At 39.8% G+C, this 14,634-nt stretch overlaps 1 protein-coding gene across 4 annotated transcripts in view; it reads right to left on the bottom strand.

The window, feature by feature from the left end:
• Window positions 1–8,876: 8,876 nt before the first annotated feature.
• Window positions 8,877–14,634, bottom strand: part of EYA4 (EYA transcriptional coactivator and phosphatase 4) — a 47,662-nt gene continuing 41,904 nt past the window's right edge. For all 4 annotated transcript variants that reach the window (XM_010015432.1, XM_010015433.1, XM_010015435.1 and 1 more), the window contains 4 exons: window positions 13,992–14,106; window positions 12,995–13,116; window positions 10,594–10,694; window positions 8,877–8,957 (listed from right to left, as the gene is read on the bottom strand). In XM_010015432.1, coding sequence (XP_010013734.1) covers window positions 8,877–8,957; window positions 10,594–10,694; window positions 12,995–13,116; window positions 13,992–14,106 — 419 coding nt within the window. The remainder of the gene's footprint in view (window positions 8,958–10,593; window positions 10,695–12,994; window positions 13,117–13,991; window positions 14,107–14,634) is intronic.

Here is a 14,634-nt window from a genome sequence, read left to right as displayed (position 1 = left end):
GCCATGCAGGGCCAGGAGTGATCCTGCCACCAGGAAACAAAAGCTTCTATCCTGAAGCAAGTTTCATGGAGCAGTATGCCCGCATTTGTCAATCCTCTTCATGGGTGAAAGAGAATATTCTTATGTTGTTAAAAAGCACACTCAGAAGATATACATTTCAGTCCTTGTTCACTACTGCCCGTTCCCACCAATTAAGCTGTTTATTCCAGGAGAAAAATAATATATATATATACACACACAGAGATAAATAAATTAAACCATCCTTTTAGCCCATTAGCATGTTGTAATGGCAATGGATTAAATCAACTGCAGCTGACTGTTACTAAAGTTTCACTGTAGCAGCTAAGCGTTTCCTAGAAAATTAATTTATTTAACTGTCTGCATGTGGCAGACATCATGAGGCTGTGAATTGCCATGCTCTCATGGGTTGCTAGAAGCAAACAGCTCAGCTGCCAAATGGCTGGGATGGCTATTATGCACTTGGGTGGCACTTTTTAAATGGCCTGCTGGCTCCTTTGCTAAACACTCAGGTCCTGACACCCAGAGGTGGTGCAGGGCATGAGGATCATTTTGGGCACAAGTATCAACTTAGGCATGTGGGAATCTCAATGCGACCTGCCTGGTGTCTTGGAGCAGATAAGGTGCTCCTCTTCAAGCTGGCTATGCAGGGGCTGGGAGTGGTGCTGGGGGTGGAGATGGGATATGGCAGGTGGGCAGGAGGTGAAAAGATAAGTCCATGCCAGTCTCAGCCAGATGTGAGGAGTTAGACCTGCTGAGACTTCATCTGGCAGCTCTCCAGCATCAGGTTTAAGATGTGCTGGGGCCTCTTCATGGGTAATTAGGGCAGCAGAAGAAAACCCTGTGTTTCCCTCTGCTCTTCTGCTTGTAGTTAGGTCTGTGTGATTCCTCCTGCTCAGACTTGTCCTCTTCCACCTGCCTTCTGCCGTTAATGAGAACCATGCAGAATGAGAGATTTGACATTGTATAGGGTTTTTTGAGACACACCTTGGCTTCCACTCCATTTGGGTGCTGGTGCCCAGGAGCTGGCAGCAGGGCAGGCAGGGCTGCCCCATGCTAGGCATGGCTTGTCCCAGCCAGCTCCCACAGACCCACGAGAGGGCACAGCAGAGGCCTGCAGTCACAATGGCAGCACCTCTGGGAAAGTGTGTGCAAGGAAGGCTGGAAACCACCCCACAGGCAGAGGAGGAGGGATCAAAGAAAGGAAAGCAGTGGAGGGGGCGTCAAGGCCAGATAATGATGAGGAGCTCCATGGAGGAGCAGATACCCACACTGCAGCTTGTGGAGGACCCCAGGACACTCCCTGAAGGAACTGTGGCCTGTGGAGAGGAGACCACACTGGAGCAGGGGAGGAGCACGAGGAGGAAAGAGCAGAAGAGAGGTGCTGCTGTGTACTTACTGACTGTAGCCACCATTCTCCCTCGTCCTGCCTTATCTGCTCAGGGGACATGGAGAAGTTGGCATGGGAATGCGGGGAGGAAAGGTGCTGGTTTAGTGTTTGACTTTTTGTTTTCCACCACCAAATGCAGTGATTAAATATTTATTTTAATCAGCAATTAAGTAATTTTCTCCAGGTGGAGTCTCATTTCCGCATGGCAATAATTGCTAAGCAGTCTCCTTGTCTTCATCTTCACCCACGAGCTTTCTCGTTAGTGTTCTTCCTACTTGCCCCATCCCACAGAGGGGAGGAGTGAGCGAGCAGCTGGGTGGGAGTTTGCTTGCCAGCCAAGGCTAACACACTATACCCCAAAAAAACCTGCAAAGAAGTCCTGCTGCTTAGTGCCAGGACCTTGCTCAGCTATCCAGGAGGCTCACAGCACCAGACATGATCTCCTCACACTAACCCTGCAAGCTGTACTCAAAACCTTACCCTCACCTCCACAAAGGGATGCATCCATTCTGAGTGCTTGTTCCACAAACCCCTTCATTTATCCGTGCTCAAGCCTTTGCTGCCAGGTTTCTGCCTCTGCTGGCTGTGATACCCACCAAAGGGAGAAGGGCATGGCTGGCTTAGAGCTCGTCCTGTGTGTGTATCACTCTCCTTCAAGCCCATTATCCCATTCAGGCAGGGAGGCAGGCCTGTGGGGACTTGCTCGCCTCTGTGGCCTGTGTACCATAACATTGCTGGAGCCTTCTTTCTTTTTCCAGCAAAAATTGTAAGAAACTAGATACACTTGAAAGGCTACTTAGGATCCTAGCAAATTCACAGCCGGTGAAGGGCTGCAGCTGCACTGAAGAAGAAAAAGGTGTAAAATCAGAGAGAAACAAGGAAGCAAAGAGATCAGCCTGCAGAAACCCATGGACCAGAGTTGTGGGACAGTTGAAGGGGGTAGCTCTATGGGGTAGGAGTTAAGAGCACAAGGAACACAAATGAGGTGTGCTGTGAAAAAAGGAAAGATACGTACACACTGCCCAGGGAAAATGCCCTTTCTGCTTGCTGGGCTTTTCTAATGTCTTGTCTGCCCCGCCTCACCCTGTGTCCAACTGACCAGCTAACCACAGCTTCTCAGTTGCTAAACCCTTTCTGGGAAGATTTCTTTTTCCAGAACCCTTCACAATGGGCACAGCAGTTTTAGTGCTGGGTAAGGAGGGATTTGTTGGGTTTTGGCTTTTTTTTTATTTCTTCTTCCCTTTCACTCTCTTTTTTTTTTTTTTCCTTGATTTCAGAAACATTCCTCCTCACTACTGGACCAAACTAGGATCTTTTTGAGTCAGAAAGCTAGAAACCAAGATCCTAACCAGGCAAGCTGGAAACAAGGATATGCCAGCTGAGGGGCATAGTCACTGGACTCCTGCAATGGCTCAGGCTTTCTTTCTGGCTGATTCACTTTCTTTAAACAGGACTAGAAATGTACCATTCATTGACATTGCTTCGCATAGTCCCAAATCACATTTCAGTTTCACGATTTCTAGTATTTTCCAAATAGCTCCAGTTGTTGTTTTCACGTAAAAAAAGCATGTGCTTCCTGGTGAAGGGCAGAATAGGTTGTGTAGTAGCCTAGGAAACGTAAATCACTTTCCATTTGCTGCTCCCCTGCAACTCTTCATTCTCCCAGACACTGAGTCAAAGCAGAAAAATCAAGTCTAATTAACCTCCATTCTCAGCCTGACTCCTTGATGTGATATTGTTCATTTAAATCCTGGCTTTCTTGGTTCTCTACTCTCTTACTTCGTACTTACTGAAGTGCATATGTGAATTTCTAATAACCCATGTTTAGATGAATGATCGATAACTAATTCATATGGCAAATTAGAGAAATGGTGCTTTGTGCAACGAAAGATTTTCTTTGCTTGTCCACTTGAAAATCAATTTGTGAAACTTTTTCTCTCTTTCTTCCTTTTCTTCCCAACCAGAAGAAAAAGAATTCCTTCTTCATCTTTTATTAATGGTTTCAAGTCAGAAATTCTTGGAAAATCAAGCCTTGAAATTTGTAGAGAAACTAGCATGTAAAAACAAACTATTGAGATGTTTTGACTTTCTTAGCATTCCTCCTACTTCCTGGGCTTTTGGAAACTGAAACAATTGCCCCAAATTTATAAACATTTGCAAAATGTTTCTGAATCCATTATTTGTTTGGAAAAAAGAAAAGGGATCAAACAAGTCAACCTTAATTGCGCATCCCCTAGAGATAATAATACTTTGGCAAACAACTGAAGAGACATAAATAATTCCATTTTGAATTTCTGCTTTGTTTTCCCTGGGGATTGTCTATAGGCAATGGATAATGAGGAAGAGGTATTTTTGCACCCAAATGAGTTAGAGTTATTTCTCCATCCATAAATGCTCTCACTAGAGTATTTTTACTGTAGTTCAGCACTGTGAATTGTCATGTACAGGACATATTGACATTTAGAGCATGAGTTTCTCAGAAATTTCTCAGAATTACCTTCCCAGGAATGAATGTAATTCTGTGCTATAATCCAGACAAAAGCTTTTAAGTAAAACCCCCCAATATCTCATTTTTCATCCTGATATGAAAAGGGAAAAGTTCTGAAATCTCCCACAGTTTTAATGGGGAGCAAAACCTTTTTCTGACTGCCTTTTACCTCACTCTCCTGAAATGGCACTGAATGGTTCCTGTCACATGCAAACCCCTCTGGGAGAAACAATGTTAAACCTACTTTTTATTATGGGCTGTCTGCTCCATAGATGGGCCTTCTTTATATTTTTTATATATCTTCCTTTGTGTTCCTAAAATTGGAGTAGAAGGCATACAGAACAGTTATATTTGTAACAGACAGGCTTTCACCTAACTCCTGGGGAAAATTCCACTATTGACAAGCTGTCTCTTGTGGCTGAAGCACTGTCGTTACCAAGGCTCTGCCACTTGCTGTGTTCCCTAGATGATAAGGTCACATCTAAGTGTGCTGATAGTCCTGTGGTCCCACTTTTGCCTTAAAGCCTGCACAATCAGACTCTGGGGGGACTGCTTCCTTGAAACCAAGATCAACACCTCACTAGGACATGAAGCACTGCTCCCAAAGACGCTTACAAAGTTTGGTGAGGCTAAGCTTCCACTGGAATGGCTGCTTGCCCTTCAGTAGCCCAGTCTATATCCTGAACAACCCATATCCATACAAAGGATATTAGCATAACATCAGTAAGTGAATGGTAAGCAAATTTAAACGAATTTACTAGATGTCTAGACTATCAAAGTGGTTTGTTTTGTATTTTGGCAAAAGCACATGGAAACAAAGGTGTTAGTTGTCCCTCAGGCTGCATCTGGAGCAAGGTTACCTATTGTTCTTGGTGAGGAAACCTTGGTGCAGATCAGAGGGAGACTCCCTCCTGTGGCTGCACCAAGCAAACAGCATGCAGGTGAGCCCGTCTCTACGAGACCACATGGGCACAAGGTTGCTCCAGGCAAAGGCAGCGCAGACATACTTAAAAAGAGTCTAAGGTCACACTCAGTTCCTTTAAGAGACATTGTGTATGGAGGGTTTCAGCTACAAACATCTTACAACATCATATAGTGCAGAAAATGACATTTCCAAGAGTATTTATTGAGAAATAGTAAAGATGTACATAATCTTACAAGCTTTTAATTTTAATTTACATTTTCTTAAATTATGTAGGCCCTAATAAACTATAATCTGCTAATACAAGACAGAGACCCTTGGTTTCAATTATACCTCCAAAATGCTGCTGTTGCTGGGATTTTGGCTCATGTCAGTCCAGCTCCTCTTCAGAGATACTAAACACCATATTCATTTAGAGCATATGCCTAGTGTCAATCCTGTAAAGCAGAGATGATTTTTGAACCTAAACCCTAGATCTGGAAACAACCTCACAGCTAAAATCTAGTCTTCCTATCATGGGCCAAGTCCATATTCTCCATAAACTGCAATTCTGTTTGGCTGCAGGACTTCATCTGCCCTGAGATGAAGCATACTTGTACACAGGATTTTGGTTTGGCCTCATCTGCCTTGTCAGTGCTTGCATTGGAACACACTCCGCAATTGTTTTAGATGCAAACACTGCTGCTCACACTCGGTTGTAACGAAGACAGATCTGGGAGCTAATTGCTACCTCTATCTTCGTGCACAGTCTCAACAGGCATCTAAAAGTAAGTAAACTTTTTAGCTTTTCCTGCCCTCTTTTACTGAAATACTGAACTGCACAGAGTTACATCAATTTAAGGTACTATTTTGTAACTGCAGTCACACAGTATTTGTATTCTGCAAGCTGACTACTCAAATGCCTAATGAGTGTTCAAGTTCTGTACTGAGAACTGCAAGAGTATCAGCAAAAGGCATTATATTCTATACTTCATTTGCCCCAAATACTTGGAAACATGACATTGTGCTCAATCTTGGTTGTTGAGGAGACGCTGAAAGGATAGCAGTCTCTGACTAATATGTTGTTGAATTAAAATGTACTCAATGTCAAAATGACCAGCCTTCAGTTTAATCTACTTAGGCCCATCTGGAACAGTCTGGCGTGACTATGTCTCTGCCTTGGTTATTTTCTCCTCTATATTGTTCATGCAGGAAAATGTATCAGAGCAATTTCTCTGTAAAAGGTAGGCGTGTACACCGTTTGCTTAGCAGGAAAGTACTTGTGCTCTGAAATTTTCTTTTATAATTCTAATATTGTGAAGAAGGCTTTTGAGCTAAATCCTTGAATTTTCGTTGGATGTAAGTTTTTGTCAATTACTTATTTTTATAATTAACTTCTGCTATGGTAGCAGAACTTTGTCATGCTTTGCAAAACTTCCCCCGCTTTTGCCTCCCTCTCCTCTCTAGGAGTCCAGGGTATTAACTGAGCCACAGAGATCTAAGCACAACTCCAACGAAGGCACTGCAAACCTTTTATGAGAACTGACAGTGGTTGCTGGGCTATTTTTTGTTCTTACATCTGATTAGGAAAAGAACACTGAAAAGCTGAACAAGCTGAACAAAGAATTTAGAGAAACAAAATTGCTTCATGCATTTAAATAACACTATGACTTGTCAAAAAAAGATAAAATAGAAAAGAGAGAAAGATTCTCGTGCAGTGTTATGATGCTGGAACTTGAGAAGGGCTTTGTTTGAACTTTTTTGCTATTCCAGTAGAAACACTTTTTTCCCACCTGAAAAACTACAGCAAACTGGTAGTACAACTACTAATGAAAAATGTACTTCCAGATCAAATTTGACTAGACAGGTACTGTAAATATAAAGAAGGTATGCATCATTTTTACCTTTTGGATATGCAAATCCTTCACACAAATAGCTAGTATGTAATGATTTCATACATGGGAAGTGTCATGTGATGGCTTTAAACTGTCCAGTTTAAATTAATTATAATCAGTTTGTTGTGTGGTGACTTGCATATCCAATTCCAACACATCAAAGGAATCCCATTTTTATGAATTTATCTTTGCCTTGGACTTCTAGTCGCTCCAGGCTTTCAACTACCAACTAACCTTTATATAACCAACAAGTTACTACCTGGTAACTAGACATACAGTTGCTTCACAGCACAGAGAGGGAAGATCTTCACCTCAGTTCTGACTACTGTGCTTGTGTAGGCATCCTGGAGCTTACATTTAACATCTTCTCTTGCACACACCTCTTTACATGGTCAGAAAGGAGGCAACCTCAGGTGTCTCCAAGTACAGTGTTAAAAACCAAAAAGCAGTTTCTGTCTTCTGCCATGAGAGACAAACCGCTTGCTGTTGTTTCAGAGTACTCAAGCTGCACATGGAGCCTCTAGGGACCCTGTGTGCAATGTGGACCTTGCTCATTTTCCAGAGCTGAAAGGTAGCACGTTCAAAACTCTCAAGGTAATTATCATGGTATGGGCTGTAATTTTTAATAGAAATTACGAAAATGAAGTTACTATATTTCTCAGTATTTCTTCATAAAAATCTCCTCCTTACCCTCTGCTCAGATGCCTGACATGCTATTGAAATTTCTGATTCAAAAAAGATTTAGTGTTGTTCCTGTGTAATACTGTTGTGCAATCAAAAATGGGTGAGGAAAATCACATTGACTCAAAACAGAAGACACATAAATGTCGGACAGAATGGAAAAGTTACTGAAATGCTGTTGTATTTACCAAAGTGGACTGTGCTCCTGAAATGGCCAATGTTACCATGCCAGCAATTTCAGCAGCTTGCGTTGATCATGAATATGCTAAATGCAGATCATTTGTTCATCTGACTGCTGAGGGAATCTTTAGTAATTTTTTATTCCTCACGAACTTGTGTCTTATTCCTCCTTTGGGCTTAACTCCACATCTTCACCTTCCAGTAATACCACCTAAAAATTTGTCTGCTGGGTGTAAATTTGTTCTGTTACGCACAGCTGGTGCACTCACTATATGGCTTTCAGTGGACTAAGTTTTTCACAAATATGGCTCTTAGTTCTGTTGTTGGACTATCAAGAAATGATGCTGAAGGTACTGAACAAGTTTTTTTAGCTTTCAAGGTAGCGGTCCCCAGTATCAACCTCCCAACATACTCTTAACTTTCCTCAAACAATCAGTGGAATTATTCAGAATCCAAATAAAAACACAAACTTTCCTTTATTATTTTTTTCTTACTGCAACAAATACTCAAATGCTTTGGTGCAGCCCTGCTCTTTGTTTTCTTTGAATTTCAAATTTGGTCATGTCAAAAATTATCACAAAGGTTTGGTTTGTTTTTTGGTTTTGTTTTTTTTTTTTTTTATCTACATAGTTTTTAACCAAAATTACATTATAACACACAAACACAGTCTTCTCTTTAAGGCACAACACATCATTATGCACATTCTGTTTGCCAAGCTTATAAAAGAGACAATATTATATAACCCTCTCCCTCCCCTGCCCCCCAAAAAGAAAGAAAAATTGCATCCACTTCCAAAATCAGCTGCTAATAAAGTCACAGTAAATTATTTTCATCAATAATTTACACAAATTACAGGTCTAGACAGGATTGTCATTATACAGTCTGAGTGCATTCCAATTCAGATTTTCTGGGTTAGGTAGGCTAAAGTCTGGTTCAAACCTCAGTGCTGAGAATATATCCCATTTTGAGGAATGTTGTTGAACACCACCTTGTTGGCTGGAAAATGGGTGTTGGTGCTTTGTCAGTTCGAGTCCTTTGTTCACTCCTGTCAGGGCTCACTTGGTGTGTACCAGCAACCTCCACAGTTTCAATTCATTTAAAAACGTTGCATATATAAGACCATAGAGCTTCCTTACGTAGCGCTAATGTTTTAACTCCATTCAGCAATCTGAATTCTTCAATTTGGAATTTTTAATTCCAAATATTTCTTCCCTTCTTAAGACAATTCATATGTGTAAAGCCAGAGGCATTGAATCACACATAAAAATTCAGTGTACTTGAAATATATATGTAAAAAAAAGGATCGCCAACTTTAGAACACAGTTACAAATACTCTAGTTCCAGTGCTTGATGGAGAGCCAAGAGGTCCGAATGACTGGATATCCTCCAGAAAGGCATGTTGTGCTGTGTTTGTTAGAGGGGGGAAAAGGTCAGGAAAGATGAACACTGTGACACAGGGTGGTATGTGACACACGAGGCTAGTCAGATTACCACCACGTATTTTACACCACTGTGCTTCTGGACTGATTTTTGCTAGTAAAGTACTGACAAAAATCAGACCAAAATAGATCTGAGCTTAATAGTCCAACTGAAGTTAAAATAATTAGATAGTCTTTCTTAATAGTTTCTTTGGAAAGAGCCTGTTGCTTAATAAGGACTATTTGCTTATTGTTAGCATGCAAACCCATACCAAGGAGCATTAATAGGAAAGCCCTTTCTGCTCCATTTATTAGACTTTGCAAAATAGCAAAACATCATTTAAAGGTCTATTTTCATTAAAAAAGCTTCACACACAACCTTTTGAAACAGAGCTGGATTACTTTTTATTCTATCTGGGAGGCAGGGAAAGAAATCTCTTTGGATAAGACATTTCTGGGTTAGAAAAAGAAACGTTTCTGCTTTAGAAAAAGCTAATTTGTGTCACAGAAAGCATCAGAACGTGTCTGTGAGAGATGCAGATATATGCACTACTCTCCTTCAGCATATCATCAGAATAGGAAAAAAAACAGTATTTCATGTTGTGTTCAGATCTATTTGTAGTGTGTTATATTCATCCATCTCTTTGAATTCTGTATCTATCCATGCAATATAGCCAATATTAAGAAAAAAGCATGCTAAACTGGAAAATACACAGTCCAACCACCTTTGTTTAGCACAAACTATAGAAGACCCATCACCAATACTGCACCTATAATAAGGAACCATTTGGAATGAGCATTTTGGTTTATTTGCATTTTGTTTCCATTCCAGCTGCAACACTAAAAGGGAACTTTATTTTCCTACTCCTAGCACAACAATATTTACATCACTTGTCCTGCTCAGACATTGTGAGGCAAAATTTTTCAGTTTCTATACAGTGCCAGGGGTTAAACTGGGAAGCATGGTGCAAATTACTAATTTGATCAGTTTCTGAACATTTACAACTTATCTGGTGAAATTTTGACTTGTATTATTATCATGAAAAAATTGAATATTTCTAAGGAAACTGTTCTTTTTTTCGCAACACAGGTTTGGTGCACAATCTCTATGTTGTGTTCTTTTTTCTTTTGCAGATATGTCTTTCTTGAAGCAAATTATATGTTCATCATATTTGGTCCAGTAAACTACAGATCTTCATCTATGTTAGCAAAAAAATTGCACAGTCCTTCAGACATTTTTCCACATTCTCCATAACAGCTCTCTTGAAACACCTGTGATTTCACCATTTAAAGAAAAACATCACCCAACTATAATAAAATAGCCCTTTCTATCTCTTCTGTTTAATTTGCTTGAAGCATTAGACATTTTAGCTGTGATAATTTTTCATTCATTTTTACAATAATTTTGCATTATTTTTTTTTGCAAACTGAAGTGAAGCAAATGCTAGAATCCAAATGGTTCATTTTACTCTAAGTTTTGATCTCATCATGCTCTTGTTGCCTTGCATCTGTGGACCGAAATTATTTGTCATTCTGCAATTGTGCAACACTGACAGAAATGCAAACAGAAAGGCTTGCATTAGTAGCTAGGTATCACACCAACATTTCAGAAGACAGGTTACCTTTTTTGCTGCCTGTTCTTCTTCTACACCATCCCCAATTACAACATATACTACTTTTCTGCCAAACCTTTGCATTATTCGTTCAAAGCAACTTTCTTTCCCTGGAAGATAAATGAGATAAGAGTTCAGAATGAAGTTACCTGATTAGCTGCATGTTCTTCATCTCGGCCATCTCCAATCACAACATAAGTTATGTTAGTGCCAAATCTGGACACTATACGCTCAAAACAGCTCTCTTTGCCTGAAAAACAATGCACTACTTATTCAAGCTATCAAGTGAGTTATGGTGAAGCCTTACAAAGGATTAGTGTAGTGGTAAGACATTGTTACTACTACTTTTTTTAAATTCCTAGCCTTTGGATTTAGAGCTAAAACTAGTAAGAAGCAATTAATCTCCTTAGTGACACTAAGCTGTTCCAGGTAAGACTAAATCTCTTTCTTAATAGTTACAGGAAAGCCACTAAGATAAAGGAATCAGCAGCACTGCAAAAAGTAGTAGCTCAGTAACTGAAGAATTGCATATAATATTTCCCTATTACTGTGGTAGTATTTTTTCAAGGAAAGCAGAAGTTTTAATTCTAAATTATCTGCAACAGTGAGTGATGTAGCAATGGAGAAACCGTTCAAAGCACAATGGACAAGCAAAATAAAATTGAACAACACATTCCTGGGAGAACTTCATGAAGCATTTGGCTCTTTTGAAGAAATGTGGAAGCAAGCAGGCTAAGCCAGTAACAATAATAAACAGGACTGAAAGGGACCAAGCAAAGTCATCTACCAACCTTCCAACTGTATACAGGTTCAGGTTTTATAAACAAATGATCGTGCTATGAATCCTCAAACTGTCCTAATGATTTCACTATTTCCACACGTGATCTCCATATTTAATTAACCCTTTCCATTACAAGGTTTCTCTTTGACATGCAACCTACAAGTGCCCTATTGCAAAGAAATCATCACCTATTGTGATACCTCCCATCAATGTAGAGAAAGCTTATTTCTTTCCTCTCTGCAATAGCTTTTTACCTTATTTGTTATTATGTCTATCCCCACCCCAGGTTTTTAATCTCTTCTCACAAGCTCGTGATTTCTAGATCTCCCATTCTTACTGCTCTCTTGTTTTTTTAAAGCTGGCCCACAAAAAAGGGCTTATGATTAGGAAAAGCATCGTGAGTATTAACTGTTGAGTGAGGACAAAATTTCAGTGTGTGCAAGCAAGAGCTGCAACTATAGTCCTGTGCTCAACACAGTGCAGAGATTGCTGAGATGAAAAATAGAGAGAGATCTTGTACCCCAGAGTTTGCTGTGCTCCCGACAGGGGTGTAACAGCGGCCACACTGTTCCCAGAAGGAATTCCTGGTGCAGAATTACTTCGACAGCGCCTCCAGAGACTGTGCTTCACTTCACCACCCCCTTCTGTGCTGTTGGCACTATGTGTTAATGCTCGTTCCTTTGGTCCAAGTGCAATCTCAGTGACTGAATCCAACATGTACAGGCTGTATGACAGATGACATTCATTCCAGAGGCTGCACAGTACCATGTGGTATTTGGGACACTTTGTGCCTTGACTTAAGATTTTAAAGTATTTGAGGCGTATCTGTCTAGAGAACAGCTATAGCTAATTAAAGAATCACTGAGGTGATAGTTTTTCCTGACACTTAGAATATGCACTGTTTTTTCACTTGTGAAAACAATCTAGGAAATATATTGTAATGCTTTTGTCAATGAAGTTATGTTATACAGGTACATGTCACAGGTACAGAAGTTAAGCATTCCTGAATTAATAACTGGTGAATCATGAAATCTGCCAAAATTATCAGCCATTGTAGGCTGAGTCACATTTCACAAGAATGGTAACTTTTCTTGGTTTATAAGAAAATTTTGGATGCCATTTCCAGAAGCCATAAATTTCCAAACTGTAACACACAAGATAACACACAGTTATCAATAGAATAGGGAAATGTCCTTGCAGCATCCATCAACACAGCTTCTGTTGACAACAGTTGTCACTACCATCACTGATGTACAAGCTTCCAGAAAAAGCTTGTGAAGCAGTGGCCTAGCTTACATAGAGCTCAAGGTCAGAGCAGAGGCAATTTTAAAGAAGTTCCGCTTTGAATTCACAAAACACTTCATTCTTTTCTGCATACTTTTTGTATTCTGCACCATGTTTAGGAGTTTCTGAGGCTTTAAATCAGTTTGGGGACCTTTATTCTTTCACGTATCATTGAAAATAAGGTGAATTTGGAATTTATCAACATAAACACATCTGAACATATGCAATACCTAAATCCTATAACTAACACTGTGTCAGAGAAGTGTCTTGGAATTCATCCGTTGCTGGCAAAAATATACTGGTAATGCAGCGTAGTCAGAATTGATGAAAGAATAATTTTCTTACCTATTTTGGTTGCACTGTAAATATTTTCAATAGGAAAAGCTCCTCCTAAACTGTATAGTAGAACTTTTGCAAGTGCTGGGATAAGCTGAGTTGTTGTTACCAACACGTTTACACAGTTACTCCTAAAATGAGAGAAACAGTTTAAGTTTAAATAGTCTAAAACCATTACCCAAGTCCTGATGAGGTAAACCAGTTGTGGAGAGCATATTCAGGAATCCCCAACATTTACTTTCACTCAGCACCATCACTTTCAGAAAACTCTGGCAAAATCCTTTAAAAGAATATGCAGGGCTGATTTGTAGGAAATATTCCACATTTCTTTTTTATAAAAGAAAAAAACAACAAACCAAACCCAGGCCCTAAGTTACAGTTAATTAAATTAATTAAGATCACTCAATACCTCTGAAAATAGGCACTCAAATCCTTCGAAAGCATCATTTTCATGCTGGCAATTAATCGGCAGTAGCTACCAGCAAAATAAAAGGATTAGGAGAATACAAAACCATAATTTGTTACTCCTGTCTAGAGGGGAAATAAGCAACCAATATACATTTCAGTATGACATCACTTTCTTCATGTTTCAAGAGTAGAGGGAGAGATAAGAATAATTATGTTAATAAGCTAGCATTGAATGCTGAAGATGAAAACCTGAATAGTCAAGTTGTGCTAGAAATTACACAACAGAAAACTTAGAGCCTTGCTACTGTACCCACTGACAGGCTGGAATGTGAGCATGACCATGGTGTGAATACAAGCTCAGAGCAAAAAGCTGTGATTTCATAGAATAATAGAAAGGTTTGGGTTGGAAAGGACCTTAAAGAGCATCGAATTCCAACACACACCCCTGCCATGGGCAGGGACACCCTCCACTACACCAGGTTGCTCAAAGCCCCGTCCAACCTGGCCTTGAACACTGCCAGGGATGGGGCAGCCACAGCTTCTCTGTGCAACCTGTCCCAAAACTAGAAGCTTTTTTAGAGTAGACTCAAATACATACCTTGTGCTGATAATTGATAATGATTTAAGTGCATTTGTTAGCCAGGAGTCTGTCAGAGCTTCAATCTCTGCTCTTAATTGCAACCATGCATCTCTTTTAGCAGGCCCCAGGAGTCCTTTTATGTAAAAAAGCAAGAAAAGAAAAAAAAATAATTAAATTCTGTATTAGCTGGAATGTATAGATTTTAAGGTCACTGTTTATATTTTAAACTTCATTAGAACTTGAAAAAACAAAGAGAAAATCTGTTTTCTTCACGGCTCAGTAAATTGCACTCTGGTTTTACTTGCACTCTATTGTACCAAACAATGTCAGACAATACTGCAGATACTAATAATTAGTCATCTGATTTTTTTTTTTTGTCTATTCAGGCTATTTTACTACATTTCGAAGTATACCTTTCAGAAACACATATTTTTAAAACCTATTCTTCACATACATCTTACTCTCAGTGTTTTAATCCCAGCCAGTGACTAAGTACTATGCAGCCACTTGCTCTCTCCATCCCCTGGTGGGATGCGGAGGAAAAGGAAAAAGGTAAAACTGAGAAGAAGATCTGTGCCATTGGGAACACAGGCAGAAACAAAAGAAGACATTAGAATAAACCTGCCTTTGCAGTATCTGAGTATGTTTAAAACTGCACTGC

The sequence above is a fragment of the Nestor notabilis genome, unplaced genomic scaffold (genome assembly GCF_000696875.1).
Source record: "Nestor notabilis isolate BGI_N333 unplaced genomic scaffold, ASM69687v1 scaffold6415, whole genome shotgun sequence".
NCBI lineage: Eukaryota > Metazoa > Chordata > Aves > Psittaciformes > Psittacidae > Nestor > Nestor notabilis.
The sequence above is the reverse complement of the archived record's forward strand: the minus strand, read 5'-3'. Positions and strand labels throughout refer to the sequence as shown.